Consider the following 22,750-nt stretch of genomic DNA (forward strand, 5'->3'; position numbering starts at 1 on the left):
CTCAATTTTATACACTAATTGTAGTCTCACCCATTAATTTCTAATGACTGGTCATTTTTGACCATGAACACCACAGGAACACAAAAGTTAAACAAAACACCCAAAATGTAATGAAAATCGTCAACATGTCATGGAGCCCTATGACAATCAGATTAAATGAACTACATTTTTCAGAAAGAAAACTTGTAAATCAGTCCAATTCGACCGGAACACAACAGGAAGGTTAAGATGTTCATACTATGGACCATTGAGATATTTGATTTTGAATTTTAGGACCGCTGTAGGCATAAACATTTAATTTGACCTTTACTACAATAGCCCAGAGGAAAGCATTGAATAATACATTCATAAATGGCAAAAAAATACATCAAAGGTTTTTAAGTTTTTGTCCTATAAGATATAAGACAGTTAAGGAAATCTTACTTCATACTTCGATTTTTTTTTTTAAGTCAGACGAGTCCTGTGACACTACTTGTGAGAGTCTCCCCTTTCCATAGAGTGGTCATAAGAGTTTGTTGGTCAAACCGTTCGAAAGCTACAGACGTTTTTGTGAGAAAACCCATTTTCGGGATGACTCATGGTTTGACAAACACCGCTCAAGTTCTGTCGCCTTTCACCGCCAATATGAAAGTACGACATCGAAAGATTAAGACGTATCCAATGCAAAAAACATATATTTTTTTATTTTGGAAAAGTTTTATTATCGCATTTCCTTTAAAACAGCTAAAACATATTATGTACCACATTTTTTACACATAAAAACAGCATAAAAGCATAAAAACAGCATTTGAATATTACAATTAAGTTTGTTAAAAATTACATGTTAAAACCAATAAAAACAACCATAAATAAAAAAATATGTTTTATGTAAAACATCCAATTCTGTAAAAGCCATTTAAAATGTGTATAAATTCTTTAACAAAAGTAAAACATTTTTAAGACATGAAAAACATGTTAAAAAAGTAACTTTGTTAAAAGGCTGTCCTTTGTACAGGAATGGGGTGAGACCTTATCAGGCTTGCCTCCTCCTGCTCCTCTGAATCAATTTCCGTCCAGTCAGATACGGTATCTCTATTTGAAATTGACGGATTTTGATCGGGGGTTTTAAAATTATGTTACTTAGGTTGATTTAGCGATGTGTCAATCGACTAAGGGGTTTGGGTGCGTACACTGAACTCGTAAAATGGATGCACTCATAACAAATGTACAAGAAAGACATCCCAAAAATGAAAGACACACCGATAAAACAAAATCTATGTTTATGTTTAGGTTCCACGTGCTTGACGTTTGACCGTTTCCCTTGTGCGTGAGAAAAGGGGGAGGTGAAGAACCTTTTGAGAAGACACACATCCAGCGCTGAGCGCAAGCTAGATAGGGCTCTCCTTCGCTCCTCTCACACACGACCAGCTTACGCCATTCATTCTGCCCTCCCTTGCTCCGGCACACGCTGCATTCCTACCGTAGTTTTTGGATAGCGAGCGGCGATGTTTCTCTGCAGAGCGGCTTGGCAAAGATATGGGCCTTTGGCAAGGAAGGTAGCCCAACAGTTATCTAGAGATGGTGAGTATTTACATGATGGGTTCAAAATATGGAGAGATCTAATTACATTACATTTGTACATGATACAAGATGGCAAATGTGTATGCCTGTTGGTTTTTCATTCCTCTGTAGGATAAGCTACGGGCAGAGGAATATGCGTGCATTTCAGAAGAGAACATTTTGTTCTCGTGTGTTTTGGCTTTTGAAACAGTCGCATCCCACATTTGAAAGATGGCACCGGTGTTACAGGACAAGGGAAGTGAAGGTCAATTGGAATGTTGACCAATGATGCTCTGAATCTTTTCATTGTATTTATGTATCATTTTATTGGAGCATTGCTACATTTTAAAGGGAAAGTCCTGTTTTCTCCATGTTCAAGTAATCTCATGCTCAAAGTATCCTAACAATTTTGTTCCGAAATGAATTCGGCGTTACTATACAGACTCAGCGATGGCCTACTGTGCCAATAAATCGTTGAAATCCTCTCCAATCATTAGATTATGGCAGCTTGTCACTTCGTATTAAGGGCGATTGCACGGCCTAGGTGTTCACATGATCCATTTTAACCAGTTACGAAACACGCAATTTGAAAGGGAATGTATCAATTAATTGAAGCTCGTTACATAACGTCTGTGGTTTTAAACACTAATAATATGTGACCTTCATTATGTCAAAGATGGCATAGAAATAGGGTTCATGCTTTTGCTCACATGGTGTGATCATGGTCTCAATGAATAGACTGCGGACAGAGGCACGCGTTTCTCGCCATACAGCTGCCTCCACGGGAGCGCGCACCAATGAATTTGCATTCTCTGAACAAAAAAATGGTTGACCTAATCAGTGTTTCAAAGCCGGAGTCAGCATTAATTTTAAATATTTACCATGGGCATAGTTCAGTAGTTCAGGCAACCATATGCTGTACTCACACATATATTTAGGCTGACATAACGTCAGTTTCTGAGAAGGTCCATTTTAATATTTGGACCTTTATTAAATTGTCAAAAGCTTTACCTTACACTATGTGCCTTCACATTTTAGTAGAATGTCCACACTTTTTGCTTACATGGTATTGCTCGTAATTTGCTGTAGCCCCTGTAGAACGTGGTTTTACTGCTCTTAGACAAATGCCCAAGGGCTAGGCAACGATAGTAACATGACGTGCCGTGAGCTTTTGGCACAGCGTTCTCTCCATTGACACACACACTCAAAGTCGAGCTTGTCCGGTGTCCTGCTGTCAGACACCATTGGTGGCCTCTTATGAGATTACGCAACAACACCGGCCCCTGATTTGCGTCTGTGCAGTATACAACCACAGATGGAACAATGAGCCAGATGTTTCATCGGATGTGTAACAATGAAGCATCCGGTTGCCATTTCTATTTACCACCAAATTAGTGATGAGATGAAGCCCAGTGGCCGGGAGTGGGAGAAGATGGAGCAAGATGTATTTTGGCCGACGTTCTGTTAATTTTCTTACCGATGAAACATTTGATCTCAATAGTTGTCTGTTCCCAAAACTAGAATCTGTTACAAACCAAGGTGGATTAAGTTATGGAGACTTTACCCTTTGCCAAAGTTTTTTTTTTTAAGTGCGATGTTTAAGATTGCAAGGGTGAATTTAGTTATTACACACACACACTTCAGTTCCCTAACAGAAATATACAGATACATACTAGAACATGCCAATAGGATCTCGCTAGCTCATGCTTGGCTCTGCCCCACCCCCTTGCTTGTTCTGCCCACTATTATCCATTTGCTCCCTTTGGAAACAACAGGCTGTGGTCTATTTTGGGTTAGTTATAATTTTTTTTTTTTATACATTTCTACATCTACATGCAATAAGGGGCCTCTTCTCATGGCAGTGGGGCCCTCCCTGCCCACTCTCCTCCCTTGACCAGTACTTAGGCACACAGAGTATCATAGTTTAATCTTATGACCCACAACCCCTCATACTCTCTCAATCCCACACCACTTTAACCCTGCAACTCCTGTGATGGTTTAACAGATTAGTTGGTATAAATAACAGGGTACAGTGACAATCCCTATGTTGATGTTTTGAATGGAGAAACTCACGTACTATGTAGTTAGAACCCATTTATAATCAGCGACACTGTTATTTCCTAATTATCAGGATCAAGAGGAAATTGACACCAACGGGGACTAGTTATGTCTAAAATAAAATCCTATTGCCTTTTCCCCCATTAAATTGTCAACTTTATTTGGGCCTAAAATAACTGGTCCCCCACTTTGCACACGGATTGTGAAAGGCATGCAGGCTCTCCTGTTAGTTTAGACTGCTTGTTTACTGTACAAGTGAAACTGGACAATTGTGATTCGTGGTAGTTTTCTCCACTGTAGCTACTTGACAGATTTATTTGTACTGTGGCAAAGCCGGAAGTCCGTTTCTGTGACAGTCTGTCTGTACGGTAGATTTCTGTCTTCGTGAATTTTCGTGTGTTTGAATCCTGTCTGTGTTCTAAACTTGCATGCTTGTTGTGTGGTAAGTGTGTGCGTACGATTGTGTCCGTCTTTGTGTGTTGTGAAGATGTCTAGTCTTTGTGTGCCTGTCTGCAGTGAGGGCATGGCACAAACCTACAACAGCATTAGCAGGAATCTGTGACTATGGCCGAAGTCTTGAAGTTGTAAACAAAGTGCCTGGCTGCAGTGTTCTCCTGCTGATGTAATGGCACTCAGGCAAAACACAATCAAAGTGAAAGAACTACGTCAAATGACACAACACCACCTTGTGCGGAGTATCATCAAAAAAATATGCGTCTGGAGAGAGTGTTTAAAAAAAAACACAAAAAAAACTTGAATATTAGTGGTGGGTCATTTCACCTGCTTTTGAATGTTGCTATTGCTAGGAAAATTACTTTAAGTAGAATTTGATTCAATTTGTATTTGACTTTCTTTTATTTTACAATAGACTATTTAAAAAAGCTGCCCAGTGTTACTCTGGTTGAAGGTCTACCAGAGGATCACTGAAGTCTATTTCAGTTGGAGGCAAATGAGCTCTGACAGGCACATTCCTGGACACCTAAACGCATTCCACCCAATCCAATAAACAGCCAGGGATTGTGCTTCAACAAAGCCTCTGTCCTCACGCTTCTGTCTCGCTCTTTCTGAGGATTGTTTTGATGCATTAGGTCTACGTCAATCTAATAGGGAGTCAGGGTTATAGGGTGGGATCAAGATCAAATGTCGAATTTCCTGTTTGCATCTACCATGTTTCCTTCTCACTGATGACCACTCTGAAGGCCGGGTGAGTTGTGCTATGACCTTTTTTTTTTTTTTTTTTGTAGTGTTGCCACGACGACAAATGTCATCAGTCCCCGGTGGTACTGGTGATAACATCGTCTACGCCCTGCTGTGTGGCGGGGCCTTCGCTGGAGCCATCGCATACGTGAGTCTACGCCTGGCCATTTTAATTTGATCTGTCTGAGTTCAGATGACGTAGTTTAGAGATAAACTATAATACCAGACTGGCTGATTTCATAAACCTTTACAACTCTAGAATGTGCTCTGTTTTATTATGTGACATGGCTAAAGTTATTATTATTATTTTAGGTCTTTTAAAAAAAATGTATTGTTTTTCTCCCCAATTTCATGGTATCCAATTGGTAGTTACTGTCTTGTCTCATCGCTGCAACTCCTGTACGGACTCAGGAGAGGCGAAGGTCAAGACCCGTGCGTCCTCCGAAACACAACCAAGCCGCAGTCACTTAACCCGGAAGCCAGCCGCACCAATGTGTCGGAGGAAACACTGTGCACCTGGTGACTGTGTCAGCGTGCGCTGCGCTGCGCCCGCCACAGGAGTCACTAGTGCGCGATGGGACAAGGACATCCCTGCTGGCAAAACCCTCGCCTAACCCGGGCGACGCTGCGCCAATTGTGCGCTGCCCGATGGGTCTCCCGGTCGCAGCCGGACTGGGTCAACATGGCTAAAGTTGCCCTCCAAAATAATTTTATAGATTTCTCTGGTAGAGGTGAAGATATTACTATTTTGAGCGTTTAAAATGTTCTTTGTGTTTCTTCCAACAGACATACAGCACTGTGACTACAGACCACGCCAGATTCAATGACCGTGTAGCGGATATCAACGCTCGTCCCAAAACTGTGTGGTCGCCCAAACCATGGCCTCCCAAGAGTCAGTCTCAGCTCACCCACCATCTTACTGCATAACCTCAACCACCATCTTACCGCACAACCTCACCCATCGTCTTACCGCACAACCTCACCCATCGTCTTACCGCACAACCTCACCCACCGTCTTACCGCATAACCTCACCCACCGTCTTACCGCATAACCTCACCCACTGTCTTACCGCACAACCTCACCCACCGTCTTACCGCACAACCTCACCCACCGTCTTACCGCACAACTTCACCCACCATCTTACCTCACAACTTCACCTACCATCTTACCGCACAACCTCACCCACCATCTTACCTCACAATCTCACCCACAATTTTACCTCCCAATCTCAACTAACCCATCATGTCATGACAGGTTGTTGAATAAGACACGGTTTGGGTTTGGTCCTGACACTAAGGACTGTGACACACTCACTGTAAATACAGTTGGAGTCGGAAGTTTACATACACCTTAGCCAAATACATTTAAACTCAGTTTTTCACAATTCCTGACATTTAATCCAAGTAAAAATTCCCAGTCTTAGGTCAGTTAGGATCACTACTTTATTTTAAGAATGTTAAATGTCAGAGTAATAGTAGAGAAAGATTTCTTTCAGATTTGATTTCTTTCATCACATTCTCAATGGGTCAGAAGTTTGCATACACTCATTTAGTATTTGTTAGCATTGCCTTTAAATTGTTTAACTTGGACCAAACGTTTCGGGGAGCCTTCCACAAGCTTCCCACAATAAGTTGGGTGAATTTTGGCCCATTCCTCCTGACAGAGCTGGTGTAACTGAGTCAGGTTTTTAGGCCTCCTTGCTTGCACACGCTTTTTTCAGTTCTGCCCATAAATGTTCTATAGGATGTGGTCAGGGCTTTGTGATGGCCACTCCAATACCTTGACTTTGTTGTCCTTAAGCCATTTTCCACAACTTTGGAAGTATGCTTGGGGTCATTGTCCATTTGGAAGATCCATTTGTGACCAAGCTTTAACTTCCTGACTGATGTCTTGAGATGTTGCTTCAATATATCCACATAATTTTCATTCCACATGACGCCATCTATTTTGTGAAGTGCACCAGTCCCTCCTGCAGCAAAGCACCCCCACAACATGATGCTGCCACCTCCGTGCTTCATGGTTGGGATGGTGTTCTTCGGCTTGCAAGCCTCCCCCTTTATCCTCCAAACATAACGATGGTCATTATGGGCAAACAGTTCTATTTTTATTTCTCCAAAAAGTATGATCTTTGTCCCCATGTGCAATTGCAAACCGTAGTCGGGCTTTTTTATGGCGGTTTTGGAGCAGTGACTTCTTCCTTGCTGAGAGGCCTTTCAGGTTACGTCGATATAGGACTCATTTTACTTTGTATATAGATACTTTTGTACCTGTTTCCTCCAGCATCTTCACAAGGTCCTTTGCTGTTGTTCTGGGATTGATTTGCACTTTTCGCACCAAAGTACGTTCATCTCTAGGAGACAGAACGCATCTCCTTCCTGAGCGGTATGACGGCTGCATTGTCCCATGGTGTTTATACTTGCGTACTATTGTTTGTACAGATGGAAATTGTTCCCAAGGATGAACCAGACTTGTGGAGGTCTACAATTTGTTTTCTGAGGTCTTGGCTGATTTCCTTTGATTTTCCCATGATGTCAACCAAAGAGTCACTGAGTTTGAAGGTAGGCCTTGAAATACATCCTCAGGTACACCTCCAATTGACTCAAATGATGTCAATTAGCCTATCAGAAGCTTCTAAAGCCATGACATCATTTTCTGGAATTTTCCAAGCTGTTTAAAGGCATAGTCAATTTAGTGTATGTAACCTTCTGACCCACTGGAATTGTGATACAGTAAATTATAAGTGAAATAATCTGTCTGTAAACAATTGTCGGAAAAATGACTTGTGTCATGCACAAAGCAGATGTCCTAACCGACTTACCGAAACTACAGTTTGTAAACAAGATATTTGTGGAGTGGTCGAAAAACAAGTTTTAATGACTCCAACCTAAGTGTATGTAAACTTCTGACTTCAATTGTAACTATTCATTGTCCACTGTTGCAATGCATTCTCAATTGGCGCATAAAAAATAGAAACCTGCTACACTCCCACCAGCTGCCAACCCACCCCATAACCCCCCTCTCAGTACAGTGGCCTAAGCCCTCCATTCGTGAGTCATGGTTGGCATAGTAGCTCTGTCCTGTCTGTGTGTGAGAGAAAGAGGGATGTGATCCACGCTAGAGATTGTGGGACAGGAGGCCTGGATAATCCTTGACTTATTTCACCATGTCCGAGGAATGTCACTGAAGGACCACACACACACGCTCATGTGCCTAAAGCCGTAGCATGGCTATTCAGTGTGTGTGTGTGTGTGTCCTATTTTCTCCTCTGGGAGAGCCTTCCTTCTGCAGTGGAAATCCTGCTGAGTTCATTAGAATAGACACACACACACACTGAGGGTGTCTCCTGTCATGATGTATTATTAACTCTGACACAGACAGGCCAGCCCGCGGGTCAGGACAGCCCAGCCCGATCTACAGGAGAACACAACAATGTGTGTGTGGAAATAACAAGTGGTCAGTAGTTTTGGCCAGACCACCATGGACTTCTAGCCAAGCAGGCCAGCCCCCCTCACATTCTCTGGCCGAACAAAGTCTTTGCTATTCAGTGTCCAGGCAGCTGTCGGAGACCTGCGTATCCCACTATCACTCCTTTTCGTCTCTGCCAAAATCACTTCCTGCTAACAAAAACACTCTCCCGTCCAAGACTATTCTATTTATGCTTGCAGCTATTATGTCATCCAACAGTGGCTAGGGAGTTGGTTATTTATTGACACTGGGGGAGGACCATATCGTTCTACTGGTGCTGTATAAACACGAGATTAGATATACAACTAGCTTTTATTGTCCACTTGTAATGGATGTTTATTTTGGCAGACTTCACTGTGACGCTAAACTTCAACTACACAGATATCATCACACAAGCGCACGGCTATCTCACCCATAAACGCCTATGCACGCTCATACACGTGTGAAAAGATAAACAAGGCAACACGAATGATGCAGCGCCCCCCCCATGGGGCCAACTGAGATTGCATGTGACAAACACATTCCAGTTAATTGCTATAGCTCCCGACTTGGGCCAATCAGTGTAATTTTGTAAATGACGGATCTCTATGGCAAGACTCATCATTCCACAGTCCCCTCCCTGATTTCATTGTGGTGGACAATAAAACACCATGCCAATATCATAACTGAGTACAGATCAGACAGATATACTACGGCAACCTCATTCATATAAACTCAGCAAAAAAAGAAAAACTCCTCTCACTGTCAACTGCGTTTATTTTCAGCAAACTTAACATATGTAAATATTTGTATGAACATAACAAGATTCCACAACTGAGACATAAACTGAACAAGTTCCACAGACATGTGACTAACATAAATATAATAATGTGTCCCTGAACAAAGGGGGGGATCAAAAGTAACAGTCAGTATCTGGTGTGGCCACCAGCTGCATTAAGTACTGCAGTGCATCTCCTCCTCATGGACTGCACCAGATTTGCCAGGTCTTGCTGTGAGATTTTACCCCAGTCTTCCACCAAGGCACCTGCAAGTTCCCGGACATTTCTGGGGGGAATGGCCCTAGCCCTCACCCTCCGATCCAACAGGTCCCAGACGTGCTCAATGGGATTGAGATCCGGGCTCTTCGCTGGACATGGCAGAACACTGACATTCCTGTCTTGCAGGAAATCACGCACAGAACGAGCAGTATGGCTGGTGGCATTGTCATGCTGGATGGTCATGTCAGGATGAGCCTGCAGGAAGGGTACATGAGGGAGGAGGATGTCTTCCCTATAATGCACAGCGTTGAGATTGCCTGCAATGACAACAAGCTCAGTCCTATGATGCTGTGACACACCGCCCCAGACCAGACCCTCCACCTCCAAATCGATACCGCTCCAGAGTACAGGCCTCGGTGTAACGCTCATTCCTTCGACGATAAACACGAATCCGACCATCACCCCTGGTGAGACAAAACCGCGACTCGTCAGTGAAGAGCACGTTTTGTCAGTCCTTTCTGGTCCAGGGACGGTAGGTTTGTGCCCATAGGCAACGCTGTTGCCAGTGATGTCTGGTGAGGACGTGCCTTACAACAGGCCTACAAGCCATTAGTCCAGCCTCTCTCAGCACATTGCGGACAGTCTGAGCACTGATGGAGGGATTGTGCGTTCCTGGTGTAACTCGGGAGTTGTTGTTGCCATCCTGTACCTGTCCCGCAGGTGTGATGTTCGGATGTACAGATCCTGTGCAGGTGTTGTTACACGTGGTCTGCCACTGCGAGGACGATCAGCTGTCCGTCCTGTCTCCCTGTAGCGATGTCTTAGGCGTCTCACAGTACGGACATAGCAATTTATTGCCCTGGCCACATCTGCAGTCCTCATGCCTCCTTGCAGCATGTCTACGGCACGTTCAAGCAGATAAGCAGGGATCCTGGGCATCTTTCTTTTGGTGTTTTTCAGAGTCCGTACAAAGGCCTCTTTAGTATTGTAAGTTGTCATAACTGTGACCTTAATTGCCTATTGTCTGTAAGTTGTTAGTGTCTTAACGACCGTTCCACAGGTGCATGTTCATTAATTGTTTATGGTTCATTGAAGAAGCATGGGAAATAGTATTTAAACCCTTTACAATGAAGATCTCTGATGTTATTTGGATTTTTATTATCTATCTTTAATTTTCTTTGAAAGACAGGGTCCTGAAAAAGGGACATTTCTTTTTTTGCTGATTTTACATGCAGCAGTATCATTGTGTAGATCTCTCATCCATACACTCCATAGCCTATATTACACTGAACAAAAATATAAACGCAACATGCATCAATTTCAACGATTTCACTGAGTTACAGTTCATATAAGGAAATCAGTCAGTTGAAATACATTTATTAGGCCCAAATCTATGGATTTCACATGGCTGGGCAGGGGTGCAGCCATGGGTGGGCCTGGGAGGGCGTAGGCCCACCCACTGGGGAGCAAGGCCTTTTATTGTCCCCAGCACAAGGTGCACCTGTGTAATGATCATGCTGTTTAATCACCTTCTTGATATGCCACACCTGTCAAGTGGATGGATTATCTTGGCAAAAGAGAAATGCTCACTAACAGGGATATAAACAAATTTGAGAGAAATAAGCTTTTTGTGCATATATATTTCTGGATTATTTTATTTCAGCTCATGACACATGGGACCAACACTTTACATGTTGCGTTTATATTTTTGTTCAGTATATAATCCATATAAAACCCTGTAAATCTGTGACACTGTGCTTCTCTGTGTCTGTTTTCAGGCAGGGATGAGGAAGAGGAGGGTGAGTGCCTATGTGTGGCTCTACTGGCTGTCTTTCATTTTTATAATAACTCACAGCCTGTTAAATGACTCTCTTTCTGAATGACCAATGAAACTTTGTCTTAGACTAAGGGTACCTTGGCATGGATTTGATTATTCTCTCACTGATTGCCTTGAAATGTATGTTTCTCTATTGGTGCACTCACACCTAGATTTTTCTCTAGATACATCCACAAAACTGCATTTCACAGAATTCTGAGGACCAATGTTGGGGAAAAGGAGTGGATTCATGGGCTCTGAAATGAGTGGAGTCTTCATGTATTTTATTTCAATGATTGAGCCAAATGCTGTGAAATGCCATGATGATAATCTACAGTATAGTTAGTAGTGATGTCTCCAATCATTGTAGGGTTCCTAAATCCTCATTGGTTAGTCACTGCAGAGCACCAATCACATAGCTTCTTACGCCCACTCTGAGATCTTCCTGTTCTGGTTAATAACTGCCTGAGCCATTTGTCTCATCTGCAAAAAAATTCAGCCAATTTATCAGCAATGAGTGCTTCCAACCTTCTGGCCTTAAATGCTTTCTATTTACATATAGTAGAACTGGCATAACGGTCTGAGACAGAATACCATTTTATCTGATTTTCTGGACTTAGTTTTGGAAGTTTCACAACCCAATGCCTTAGCTTTCTGTCATTGGCAGAAAAAATATTGTTAGGGGACCCAAAGCATGTAGTTGATGGAAAACTTTCTGTTGACGGTAATATTTGGGAGGACCTGTTCCCTGTACACACTGTTTGTTCCCTGTACACAATGTCTTGGTTTCTCTAGATGGTAAACTCTAGATGGCCTACTCCTGTTGATGACTTTGATATAGACATTTTTATCGGAGTGATTCTGAAACTAGAAAACTCAGCCTCTCCTTTCTGGCCCCACCCTACCCAGCTTCTCCCGTCTGACCCTAACCTGATCCTATTGGCTGAAATACCTGTTAATCAGAACAGGGGGCTCCCCTCCTTGACACTACTCCTTTCCTACTGTACGATCCACCCCAAAACGTGCCCACCCTTCAAACCCTCTTCTCTCACCGTTAACCCCCCCAACCTCTCGTAAACCCGTACCTCTTTATTAAAGAGTCTTTATTCCCTATCAAACTCAATGTCCACACTGACGCCACTCGTCAAACTGAAACAGGTGATGTCATCTTAGTGCCCTTTTACACCCAGAATGCTAATTCACTGTTGGCATTATCAGTCAGTTTGATGAGATAAGCCTGTAGGGATTTGATGATCATAGTCTTTGATGTTAAATTTGCTTATTTGATAATGGTGAAATTGTAATCTGATTTTAAGTCCTTTTTTGGGTTAAAGGTTCTCTTCCTCCTTTTTGCGCTAACGCTCTCCTATTTTTACTCTTTTCAGTGTAAAACTAAATTGGCTATACGTCAGGGGACTTTATAGCCTGCTGGACTCTTTGGATGAATCTGAAAAGGGGGAAATCTCCTACTTTCCTCCTTCTCCTGTATGACCGAACAAGTCCTGCTTACGTCCCATACATTCAACTTCTGTCTGTTTCTGAACGTTTTTCCTCTGGACACTTCGTTCTATGTATTGCCCCAATTTTGTATTTATTTGATGAACTGTTTTTGTGGCGTCTTCCAGGATGGAATCGTGTTGATGGATAAATGTGTAAACAGACAGACTGGCTCAATTTAAAATTAAATGCACACAAATCATCTGGCTTTTCTGTTAATGTTGGAATTTCCAGGTATTGGTTGCTTTGATGGGATGGTAAGATTCACCATCTTTATCCCCTCACTCCTTAGTCCACCCTCTGACCTCTAACCCCTGATCCTGTATACCTCCCCTATGTTACTTTCATTTTGCTCCTCTCCTTTTGTTGTTTTTCTCCCTTTCTCCCCTCTTTTTCTCTCTTGTCTCGTTGGGCTTTGCATGTGGTTCTGCAGTGAATTCTCTTCTGTAGTGGAGTGAATTCTCTTCTGTGGAGTGTGGTATGAGCCGGAGGTGTGGTAAGATGAGTGGCATGGGCGTGTGTGATGCGTTGTGTGATTGTTTCAGTGTGTGGTTGTGTACACGGCAGCTAAATGATAAGTAAAGAATGTAAATATGATTTAAGATAAAAACATAAAGTACTACTTCTATCGGAATATTCTGTTATATTATAGGCTAGTGTTATGTAGGCGTGAGTAGTGTAATTCACATGCCCTGCGAATACTCTTATATACTCTTACTTATTTCGTGTTGTAAAGCTTACTCAGGCAGTGTTTCAAAGGCCCATGCCATCTTTACTGATTCATATATTTTTCTGTCTCTCTCTCTCTCTTTTTAAAATTTATTTCAGGTGAGGAAGCAGCAGCCTGGGGAGGAGAGGAGGAAGCAGAGGAGGCGGCTGAGGAGGGAGGAGAGGAGGAGGCAGCAGCAGAGGAGGCTGGAGAGGAGGCTGCAGTTGAGGAGGCTGTTGCGGCGGAAAACGGAGCAGAACCCGCGGAAGAGGCCTCAGTCGAGGCAGAAGCAGCGGCCGAGGCAGTCTCTGAAGAACCTGCTGTGGAGGCAGCGGCAGTAGAGGCAGAGGTGGCACCAGTGGAAGCGGAGACTGTGGTGGAGGAGATTGCAGAGGCTGTTGCTGAGGTCGCAGAAGAGGTCATCGAGGTGGCAAATGAAGTGGAGGCAGCAGCAGAGGAAGTGGCCGTGGAAGAGGCTGCTGAGGAGGCAGTTGCCGTGGAAGAGCCGGAGGAGGAGATCAACGGTACGGGCCCAGAGGAAAAGGCAGTCCCAAAGGCTGCTGTTGCTGCTGAGTAACGCACACACACCACAGGGAGGCACACGCTGTCCTTCACCACCAGCCCGACCACTCACTCTGTTAGGCCAGCAACAACAGGGAGGTTATGTGTACACTGTTCCTACACCATAGAGTACCACTACAGCGTCTAACACTGATCTCACCTGGTTCTAAAACCACTGTAGAGCTAGACTCCTCTGCCGTGAAGGTTATTCTCTCGAAGAGAACACTTTATTTACTAGTTTATTAGAGTTTACTTAGAGGGCAGAGAGTAAATAATGGTATGGCTGGTTTTGTAAGTGAAAGTGTTTAAAGCTAGAAGACAGAAGCTTCAAGGTTTTTGTGTGGGGTTTGATTTTCTGTATTTCAAAATCTCCTGACTATGTACAGTATATTTGTTGTGAGTCCAGCAGATGGTAAAAGTGCTGAAACAGCTTTTACAAGTGAATTCAGCCAGAACAGCAGATCACCGCTGTGAGACCTTTTTAGAAAGTGGAAGTGATGTCATCCATCTCAACCTCATATCACAGTAAGGATGGAAATACACAATAGTGCAAATCACTGTGCCCCCTCCCCCCAATAGTGAAATGTGACGAAAAACCTGCTTATTTCCCCTTTCCCCCTCCAAACTACCTTTATTCACCCCTTCCCTCTCTCCCTCTCAAACACTGTTTACAAAGCTCCACTGACCCCACGTATCAATGCCCTTTAACCTCTCCCCTGCCTTCCCTCAGAGGCCCGATGCCGCATGCAAACACAAACAGGGAAACACCTCAAATGCGCCATTTGATTATCTTATTTTGTTTTGTAATGTGTAAGACCAGTCCACGGCCAACCAACCACTAATACTCAGGCTTTTTTGCGGAGATATTACATGGATAACTGTACATTTCTAAGCCTCTTAATAAGCCAGATATCACAGAGTTGGTACATGCCGATGTAACTTTAACTTTGTTTAACTAAACCCGCTGTAGCCGCGTGATGGCTTCTGCTCGCACAGACAACGCTGAAACCTGTGCGAGCTCTGTAGCTGTAACAAAACAAACGGTTGCCGTGTGTTTTCATTCTTAACTGTAAAAGTGGAACTTGGAGGGAATGACCTCGCAAGGTTCAAATGTGAGGAAATCAACCATGTGTGGTCATTCAGATTTGCTCTTTTTTTTTAACCAGCTAACGTAGTGAGTCGTCGTGTAAGTGATTCAGGGAATTCATCGAGCCATACAATAAAATGACTGGAAAGATCCCCTCCCGTGTTGAGTTTGTCTGGGTTTGGTTTGCTTGTGCTAATACGCTATGCTTGAGGGTTTTCGGGTGTCCTGCAATGTCTTTCCAAAGCAGCAATGGTTTCCATCACGAGGACAAATGACAAGACAATACACTTCCGATCTAATATTATGCGGGTTGTACCATGAAGAACCTAGGGATAAATCCACCACACTGACACTAGAGTTCATTCACCTCTGCACTGTTACCCCACGAGTCAACAAACAATTTACTTTAGCCCAGGACACATATCAGAAAAGCTCCCTAGTTCAAGACAAATGTTTGAAATCAAACCATTATCCCATTTGGTGTGTGTTCCTTTGTGATATTTGTCAGGAAGGCATGTTATTTTATTTGAGGTGGCCTCTTTTTTTTAAATTTTTATGAAGGATGGTGGACAACATGCAAAAGTACTGTCTTTGCTGTATGTTCTGATGACTTATTTTGGAATGTCTTCTATTCACATTAGAAATGACTTCTTCACACTTAAAAGGCATGTTGTGTTGCATACGTGCACCATATGGGGAATGGTCATGTACAGTTAACTGCTATTCCACACACTGTTCCTTCATTACTTCTACTGCTTCCTGTGCCCTCTTCCATTCAATGCTTCTCCTGTCACCGCACCTTTATTTCGATGCCATCTACACCCATGCCACTGCTACCCTGTATGTTGAAGTTCTGCAACAGTAGGCTCCATCCTAACTCTCTCGAAACCACCCATTATTTTGCGGTCACTCAATGCTCTGGCGGGTACATTCTTGCCATAGCCTGACAGTCTGCATTGGTCCAATGCATTTCTGCTTTGCATCATTCACCCATCATTCATTCTCCCTAACCCACACAGTGGGCTGAGACCGTAAGGGTTTTGGTCAAACTGTACTATTTAAACAAGAATGCGTCTTTCACCATCTCTTGGGAATTGTGCACAGACTTCTACAATGTTCACGTTGGCATGTCTAACTCACTCTGTTTTCCTGGATCTCCTTTCTTCTGTCACACTGGGTGCATATGTGCTATGTTGATTTGAGTTGGAGATAAATTGTGAGTCAGTCTTTTTGTAACATGAGTGTGAGTGATGTTTGGGGGCTGGGTTCTGTCTTGCAGTGGAACCAGTCATTCTGGCAGCAGCCTCTGCTTTGGAGGTGACGACAGTCGCTGAAGTGGTCAAAGAAGTGGTTGTGCCTATTGTAGAAGAAGTCGAGGAGGCCGCCCCAGTGGAGTCCCCAGCTGCAGTGGAGGAGGCCCCAGCTGCAGTGGAGGAGGCCCCAGCTGCAGTGGAGGAGGCCCCAGCTGCAGTGGAGGAGGCCCCAGCTGCAGTGGAGGAGGCCCCAGCTGCAGTGGAGGAGGCCCCAGCTGCAGTGGAGGAGGCCCCAGCTGCAGTGGAGGAGGCAACAGCTGCTCAACTTGAGGCTGCACCTGTAGAAGAGGCCCCGGCTGCAGTGGAGGCGGCCCCGGCTGCAGTGGAGGAGGCCCCGGCTGCAGTGGAGGAGGCCCCGGCTGCAGTGGAGGAGGCCCCGGCTGCAGTGGAGGAGGCCCCAGCTGCAGTGGAGGAGGCCCCAGCTGCAGTGGAGGAGGCCCCAGCTGCAGTGGAGGAGGCCCCAGCTGCAGTGGAGGAGGCAACAGCTGCTCAACTTGAGGCTGCACCTGTAGAAGAGGCCCCGGCTGCAGTGGAGGCGGCCCCGGCTGCAGTGGAGGCGGCCCCGGCTGCAGTGGAGGCGGCCCCGGCTGCAGTGGAGGCGGCCCCGGCTGCAGTGAAGGCGGTCCCGGCTGCAGTGGAGGCGGCCCCGGCTGCAGTGGAAGAGGCCCCGGCTGCAGTGGAAGAGGCCCCGGCTGCAGTGGAAGAGGCCCCGGCTGCCCCACTTGAGGCTGAACTCATTGAAGAGGCTGCAGTGAAGGAGGCCCCAGCTGCAGTGGAGGAGGCTACAGTGGAGGAGGCCCCAGCTGCCCCACTTGAGGCCACACCCGTAGAAGAGGCCCTAACCATAGAAGAGACCCCACCTGAGGTGGAGGAGGCTGCAGTGGAGGAGGCCCCAGCTGCAGTGGAGGAGGCTACAGTGGAGGAGGCCCCAGCTGCAGTGGAGGAGGCTACAGTGGAGGAGGCCCCAGCTGCCCCACTTGAGGCCACACCCGTAGAAGAGGCCCTAACCATAGAAGAGACCCCACCTGAGGTGGAGGAGGCTGCAGTGGAGGAGGCCCCAGCTGCCCCACCCGTAGAAGACGCTGCGATGGAAGAGACCCCAGCTGCAGTGGAGGCTGCCCCAGTTGTGGTGGTGGCACCTGTGGAGGCGCCCAAGAAGGAGTACATTGTAGTGGTGCTGGAGGGAGCAGCCAAGACTGATAAGAGGCCCAAAGTCCTGGGGGTCGGCCCCATGACCGGCAGGATCATCCCAGACGATGATGAGGCCCCTGCTGCTGAGGTAAAAGGTAATTTGACAACTAACAGCATGCAACTGATCAATAGAATGTTTGATTAGTTGGAATAGTAAATGAAAAATAGGACTAACACTGTCTATAAATGCACAGAGTGTTGTATATTTTGTTCAAATAGATCATTTTCAATGACAAAATCACGAATGATGATGATGCAACAGCCGTGGCGGCAGTACTGGGAGTTGTATCTCACATTTAGAAATCTAGGTTAATAGGATACTGTCACTTCAGTGCTAGTCATAGTATTGTGATCTAACGTGATCTCACCGTCTGTCTTCAGGGCAAGCGACGGCTGCTTAGGATGCAGATGCAGTAGAACCACCTGACAGGTACAGAGCTTTACTACAGTCGCCTCCTGTAGTCACTTCTCTAAGATATTAGGAAGCAACATTTTCCTTTGTGGGTGTAGTGTAACGGAGTCTAACCTGAACCTGTAAGGTTTTTTTTTGCTGGTGAATAGATGCCTACTTACTTGTGTAACTTTTGTCTGTCATGCACCAGTCTTGATACACTGTGTATTTATGTCAAATGTTTTCTTCTTCTTTCTATTTGTCACAGTAAGCACTTGGAGCCCCTGGATGATATACAGTTTCTCTACCCTGAGGGAGAAGAGGGGATGTGCCTTCCCCAACCCCCCTTTCATTGACCCCTCCACACACTTTGACCTTTGACCCTTTGATATTGAATATTGATCTGTAGTATAAAACTTGTCTTCCCGTCTTGGTCTAGGGAATTATCTGTGTATATATTCAGATAATGCCTGCTTTATGGAAAAATACATGATCTGGTATGTTTTTCTAGATGTACAACATCCCCCAAAAATTCCCCTCCCCCCAAAAAAGTCCCCACTCTGTCACACCGGGCGGGCAAGCTAAATTATAATAATCTGGGAATATTTGGCCATGGAAATATTCCTGGTTGACGTCAGGAGAATGTAACTGTTTGCCAAAGTTACACAAGTTTGCCAAAATACCTTAGACTAACTATTGGACTGAAATAGTTATATATTAACTTACTTTTGTAGCTCTCCATTAGAAGCTCGCTGGAACTGGGCCCGGCAGAATTTGACCCAATGTGATTGGTTGACGATATGACACATTGGCTCGCTAGCCTATACCCTACATTTTGTCGGGTTGGAATGCAATCAATGTCAATTCTGATCAAATGAATGGGAACTCTAAATTGAAATACGCAGTGGTGGAAAAAGTACTACATTTTCATACTTGAGTAAAAGTAAAGATGCCTTAATAGAAAATGACTCAAGTTAAAGTGAAAGTCACCCAGTAAAATACTACTTGAGTAAAAAAATGTATTAAAGGTTTTAAAAATATTTAAGTATCAAATATAATTGCTAAAACGTATCAAAAGTAAAAGTATAAATAATTTCAAATTCCTTATTAAGCAAATCAGACAACACCATTTTCATGATATCCAATTGGTAGTTACAGTCTTTCCCATCGCTGCAACTCCCGTGCGGACTCGGGAGAGGCAAAGGTCGAGAGCCATGCGTCCTCTGAAACAAGAACCTGCCAAGCCGCACTGCTTCTTGATACACTGCTCGCTTAACCCAAAAGCCAGCCACACCAATGTGTCGGAGGAAACAACTGGTGGCGAAAGTCAGCTTGCAGGCGCCCGGCCCGCCACAAGGACTTGCTAGAGCACGATGGGACAAAGACATCCCAGCCGGGCCAAACCCTCCACAATTTAAATAAAATATAATAAATATTATGGATAGCCAAGAGCACACTCTAACACCGACATAATTTACAAACAAAGCATTTGTGTTTAGTGAGTCCACCAGATCTGAGGCAGTAGGGATGACCAGAGATGTTCTTTTGATAAGTGCTTGAATTGGACCATTTTCCTGCCCTAAGCATTCAAAATGAAACATGTACTTTTGGGAGTCAGGGAAAATGTATGGTGTATAAAGTACAAAAAATATACTTAAGTAGGTCTTTAAAGTATTTTTACTTTACACCACTAGAAAAACGGAAGAAATTTAAATGTTTTGTGACTAAGTCAGGACACCTGAAAGGTGGCTGAAAAACAGGACTGTCCTGTGAAAAAACGGGACATATGGTCACCCTAACACAAAGGGTCAACCTACTAGACTACAATGTTAATCACAATTAACTTTGAACACCGGTAGACTTACACATGAACACATACAGGCTTCAGATAAATACATCTGATCGAATATCAACTTCAATAGGGTAAAATAACAATAGACTACATCACCAATACTCAAATTATCATTATTTTCTCCTTATAGGGGAGCTCCCCTGTAATTTGCACCGTGGTCATGCCCTTGACTATCCTCCCCATGCCCTAGTTTACTTCACCTAAGAAACTTCACACTAGATTCACTCCAATGGTGTTTCTTGATTCATCATCATCCAATGCAATACTACATCTGATGCTTAGCCACCAAAAGTCAACCACTAATTGCTTCAGGACTGGGCAGGACAAGGCGGGGTTTTGGTGTGACCAGCATTCTTTAACTATCCTCAGGTTTTTCCTCGTTGAGCCGATTCCAATGTGAACATAAGTATTTAACTCTCAAAGACATAGTGATCGGAGACTCTCTATTTCTGAGTCACTGGCTTGTTTTTGGGAGACGAGACACGGTAGACTACCTCGGCATTCCTCCTCTTTTCCCCCAGCTGGTGATCCACAGACCTTTTATTAATGCAGTCGGAGTATTAAAGTTGAACCAACTTTCTCAGTTGCAAGACAGACATGGGATTATTTTTTGGGAAATGAGCATGATGAGAGTCGGTCAGGTTTTTACATTCAGTGATGTCGCTTAAGCTAGACTAGCATATTTCATGATATCGCTATTCAGCAATATTTCACAAGGCAGACATTTTTGTCTCTTTACTTTCTCCCACGCCCTCTGTTGTAGAGTTGTTCTCTCTGTTTCCACACCATGGCTATAGAATACGCAGCTGTTGGATAGACAATCCATTTGTGAAGCTGTATCTGAAATAGAAAAAAGCCATTTGTTTGAGTGTATAATATGGTTTCCGAGTCCGGTATAAACAGTCGTGTGTTGTTATCATATGAAAGTTGCATTTTTACTCAAGTCAGGCTTGTGTGGTTGCATAAGTTAATTCAATGGCTCAGTAAAGTGTGTTGATATGGTTTTGTCTGCTTTTCAAATGATATGACTTATTAGTTTGTGTTAGATTCATGAATACATGTTCAACTCTGTCAAAACCAGTTAAAATAATCGGTAGGCCAATACAAGGCTCTCACTGTACTCTACAGATTTGTTGTAGAACTAGTTCTTCTCACTTTCCTTCCCTCACTTTATATATTGGAGTTCTTGCTATGTTTAGGCATATTTGAAAAGAGACTGAGACCATTGATAAGTGAATGTAAGCTTATTCCTAATTAAGGAGTGGGATAATTCAATTTGTCTGTCCTAATGTTTGCAGGCACTTTTTGTATGGGATATATATGGTACCAGTCAAAAGTTTGGACACACCTACTCATTCCAGAGTTTTTCTTTATTTGTACTTTTTTTTTTACATTGTAGGATAATAGTAATAGAAGACATCAACTGTGAAATAAAACAATGGAATCATGTAGTAACCAAAAAAGTGTTAAACAAATCAAAATATTTTATATTTGAGAATCTTCAAAGTAGCCACCCTTTGCCTTGACAGCTTTGCACACTCTTGGCATTCTCTCAACCAGCTTCATGAGGTAGTCACCTGGAATGCATTTCAATTAACAGGTGTGCCTTGTTAAAGTTAATTTGTGGATTTTCTTTCCTTAATGCATTTGAGCCAATCAGTTGTGTTGTGACAAGGTAGGATAGGTATACAGAAGATAGCACTATTTGGTAAAAGACCAAGTCCACATTATAGAAAGAACAGCTAAAATAAGCAAAAATAAATGACAGTCCATCATTACTTTAAGACATGAAGGTCTGTCAATTCGTAAAATGTCAAGGACTTTGAAAGTTTCTTCAGGTGCAGTCACAAAAACCATCAAGTGCTATGGTGAAACTGGCTCTCATGAGGACCGCCACAGGAAAGGAAGACCCAGAGTTACCTCTGCTGCAGAGGATAAGTAATTTACCTTCCTCAGAAATCGGCACTTATCTGCACCCCAGAAATGGCAGTCCAAATAAAATGAAATGGCAGCTCTGCTTCACAGAGTTCAAGTAACAGACACATGTCAACATCAACTGTTCAGAGGATACTGCGTGAATCAGGCCTTCATTAGACCGGTGGAAATCTGTCCCTTGGTCTGATGAGTCCAAATGTTAGATTTTTGGTTCCTACTGCCATGTCTTTGTGAGATGCAGAGTAGGTGAACGAATGATCTCCACATGTGTGGTTCCCACTGCGAAGCATGGATGACGAAGTGTGGGGGTGCTTTGCTGGTGAAACTGTGATTTATTTAGAATTCAAGGCACACTTACCCAGCATGGCTACCACAGCATTCTGCAGTGATACGCCATCCCATCTGGTTTGCGCTGAGTGGGACTATCATTTGTTTTTCAACAGGACAATGACCCAACACACCTCCAGACTGTGTAAGGGATATTTGACCAAGAAGGAGAGTGATGGAGTGCTGCATCAGATGACCTGACCTCCACAATCACCCAACCTCAACCCAATTGAAATGGTTTGGGAGGAGTTGGACTGCAGAGTGAAGGATAACCAGCCAACAAGTGGTCAGCACATTTGGGAACTCCTTCAAGACTGTTGGAAAAGCATTTCCAGGTGACTACCTCATGAAGCTGATCGAGAGAATGCCAAGCGTGTGCGGAGCTGTCATCAAGGCAAAGGGTGGCTACTTTGAAGAATCTCAAATATAAAATATATTTTGATTTGTTTAACACTTTCTTGTTTACTACATGACTCCATATGTGTTATTTCATATTTGATGTCTTCACTATTATTCTACAATGTAGGAAATAGTAAAAATAAAGAAAAACCCTTGAATGAGTATGAGTCCAAACTTCTGACTGGTACTGTATATAGTGGCTTGTTCTGTCATGTGAGTGGATGGCTTGCCACTGTGCAATGGCCTAGCATGGGCCAGAAACTGTGACTGTGAAACTACATTGCTGTTTTTCTGAAATAAAGAGGGAATCAAAAAGGAATATTTCGGTTGTCTGTTGCTTTATTTTTTGTGTCTCAACTTTGAAACCCCTCTACCATGTCTGCTATTGAAAACCCAACATGGCACTAATTATGTCCTGTATGCACTACCTTTGTC

At 43.7% G+C, this 22,750-nt stretch overlaps 1 protein-coding gene across 3 annotated transcripts; it reads left to right on the plus strand.

The window, feature by feature from the left end:
* Positions 1–988: 988 nt before the first annotated feature.
* LOC110505010 (uncharacterized) lies at positions 989–22,634 on the plus strand. 3 transcript variants are annotated; one of them, XM_036970501.2, is made up of 8 exons: positions 989–1,560; positions 4,842–4,942; positions 5,581–5,686; positions 11,016–11,036; positions 13,379–13,783; positions 16,187–17,506; positions 17,793–17,841; positions 18,071–22,634. In XM_036970501.2, exons 1-7 carry the CDS (start codon positions 1,485–1,487, stop codon positions 17,810–17,812), a joined length of 2,049 nt encoding a protein of 682 aa, XP_036826396.2. In that variant the 5' UTR covers positions 989–1,484; the 3' UTR covers positions 17,813–17,841; positions 18,071–22,634. The 3 variants fall into 3 exon arrangements, with proteins under 3 accessions (XP_036826396.2, XP_036826395.2, XP_090075778.1); XM_036970500.2 differs by having other exon boundaries at positions 16,187–17,499; XM_090219652.1 differs by lacking the exon at positions 11,016–11,036 and having other exon boundaries at positions 16,187–17,499.
* Positions 22,635–22,750: the final 116 nt, after the last annotated feature.

This window comes from Oncorhynchus mykiss, chromosome 25 (genome assembly GCF_057628025.1).
Source record: "Oncorhynchus mykiss isolate SJ-2025 chromosome 25, ASM5762802v1, whole genome shotgun sequence".
In the NCBI taxonomy this organism is placed as follows: domain Eukaryota; kingdom Metazoa; phylum Chordata; class Actinopteri; order Salmoniformes; family Salmonidae; genus Oncorhynchus; species Oncorhynchus mykiss.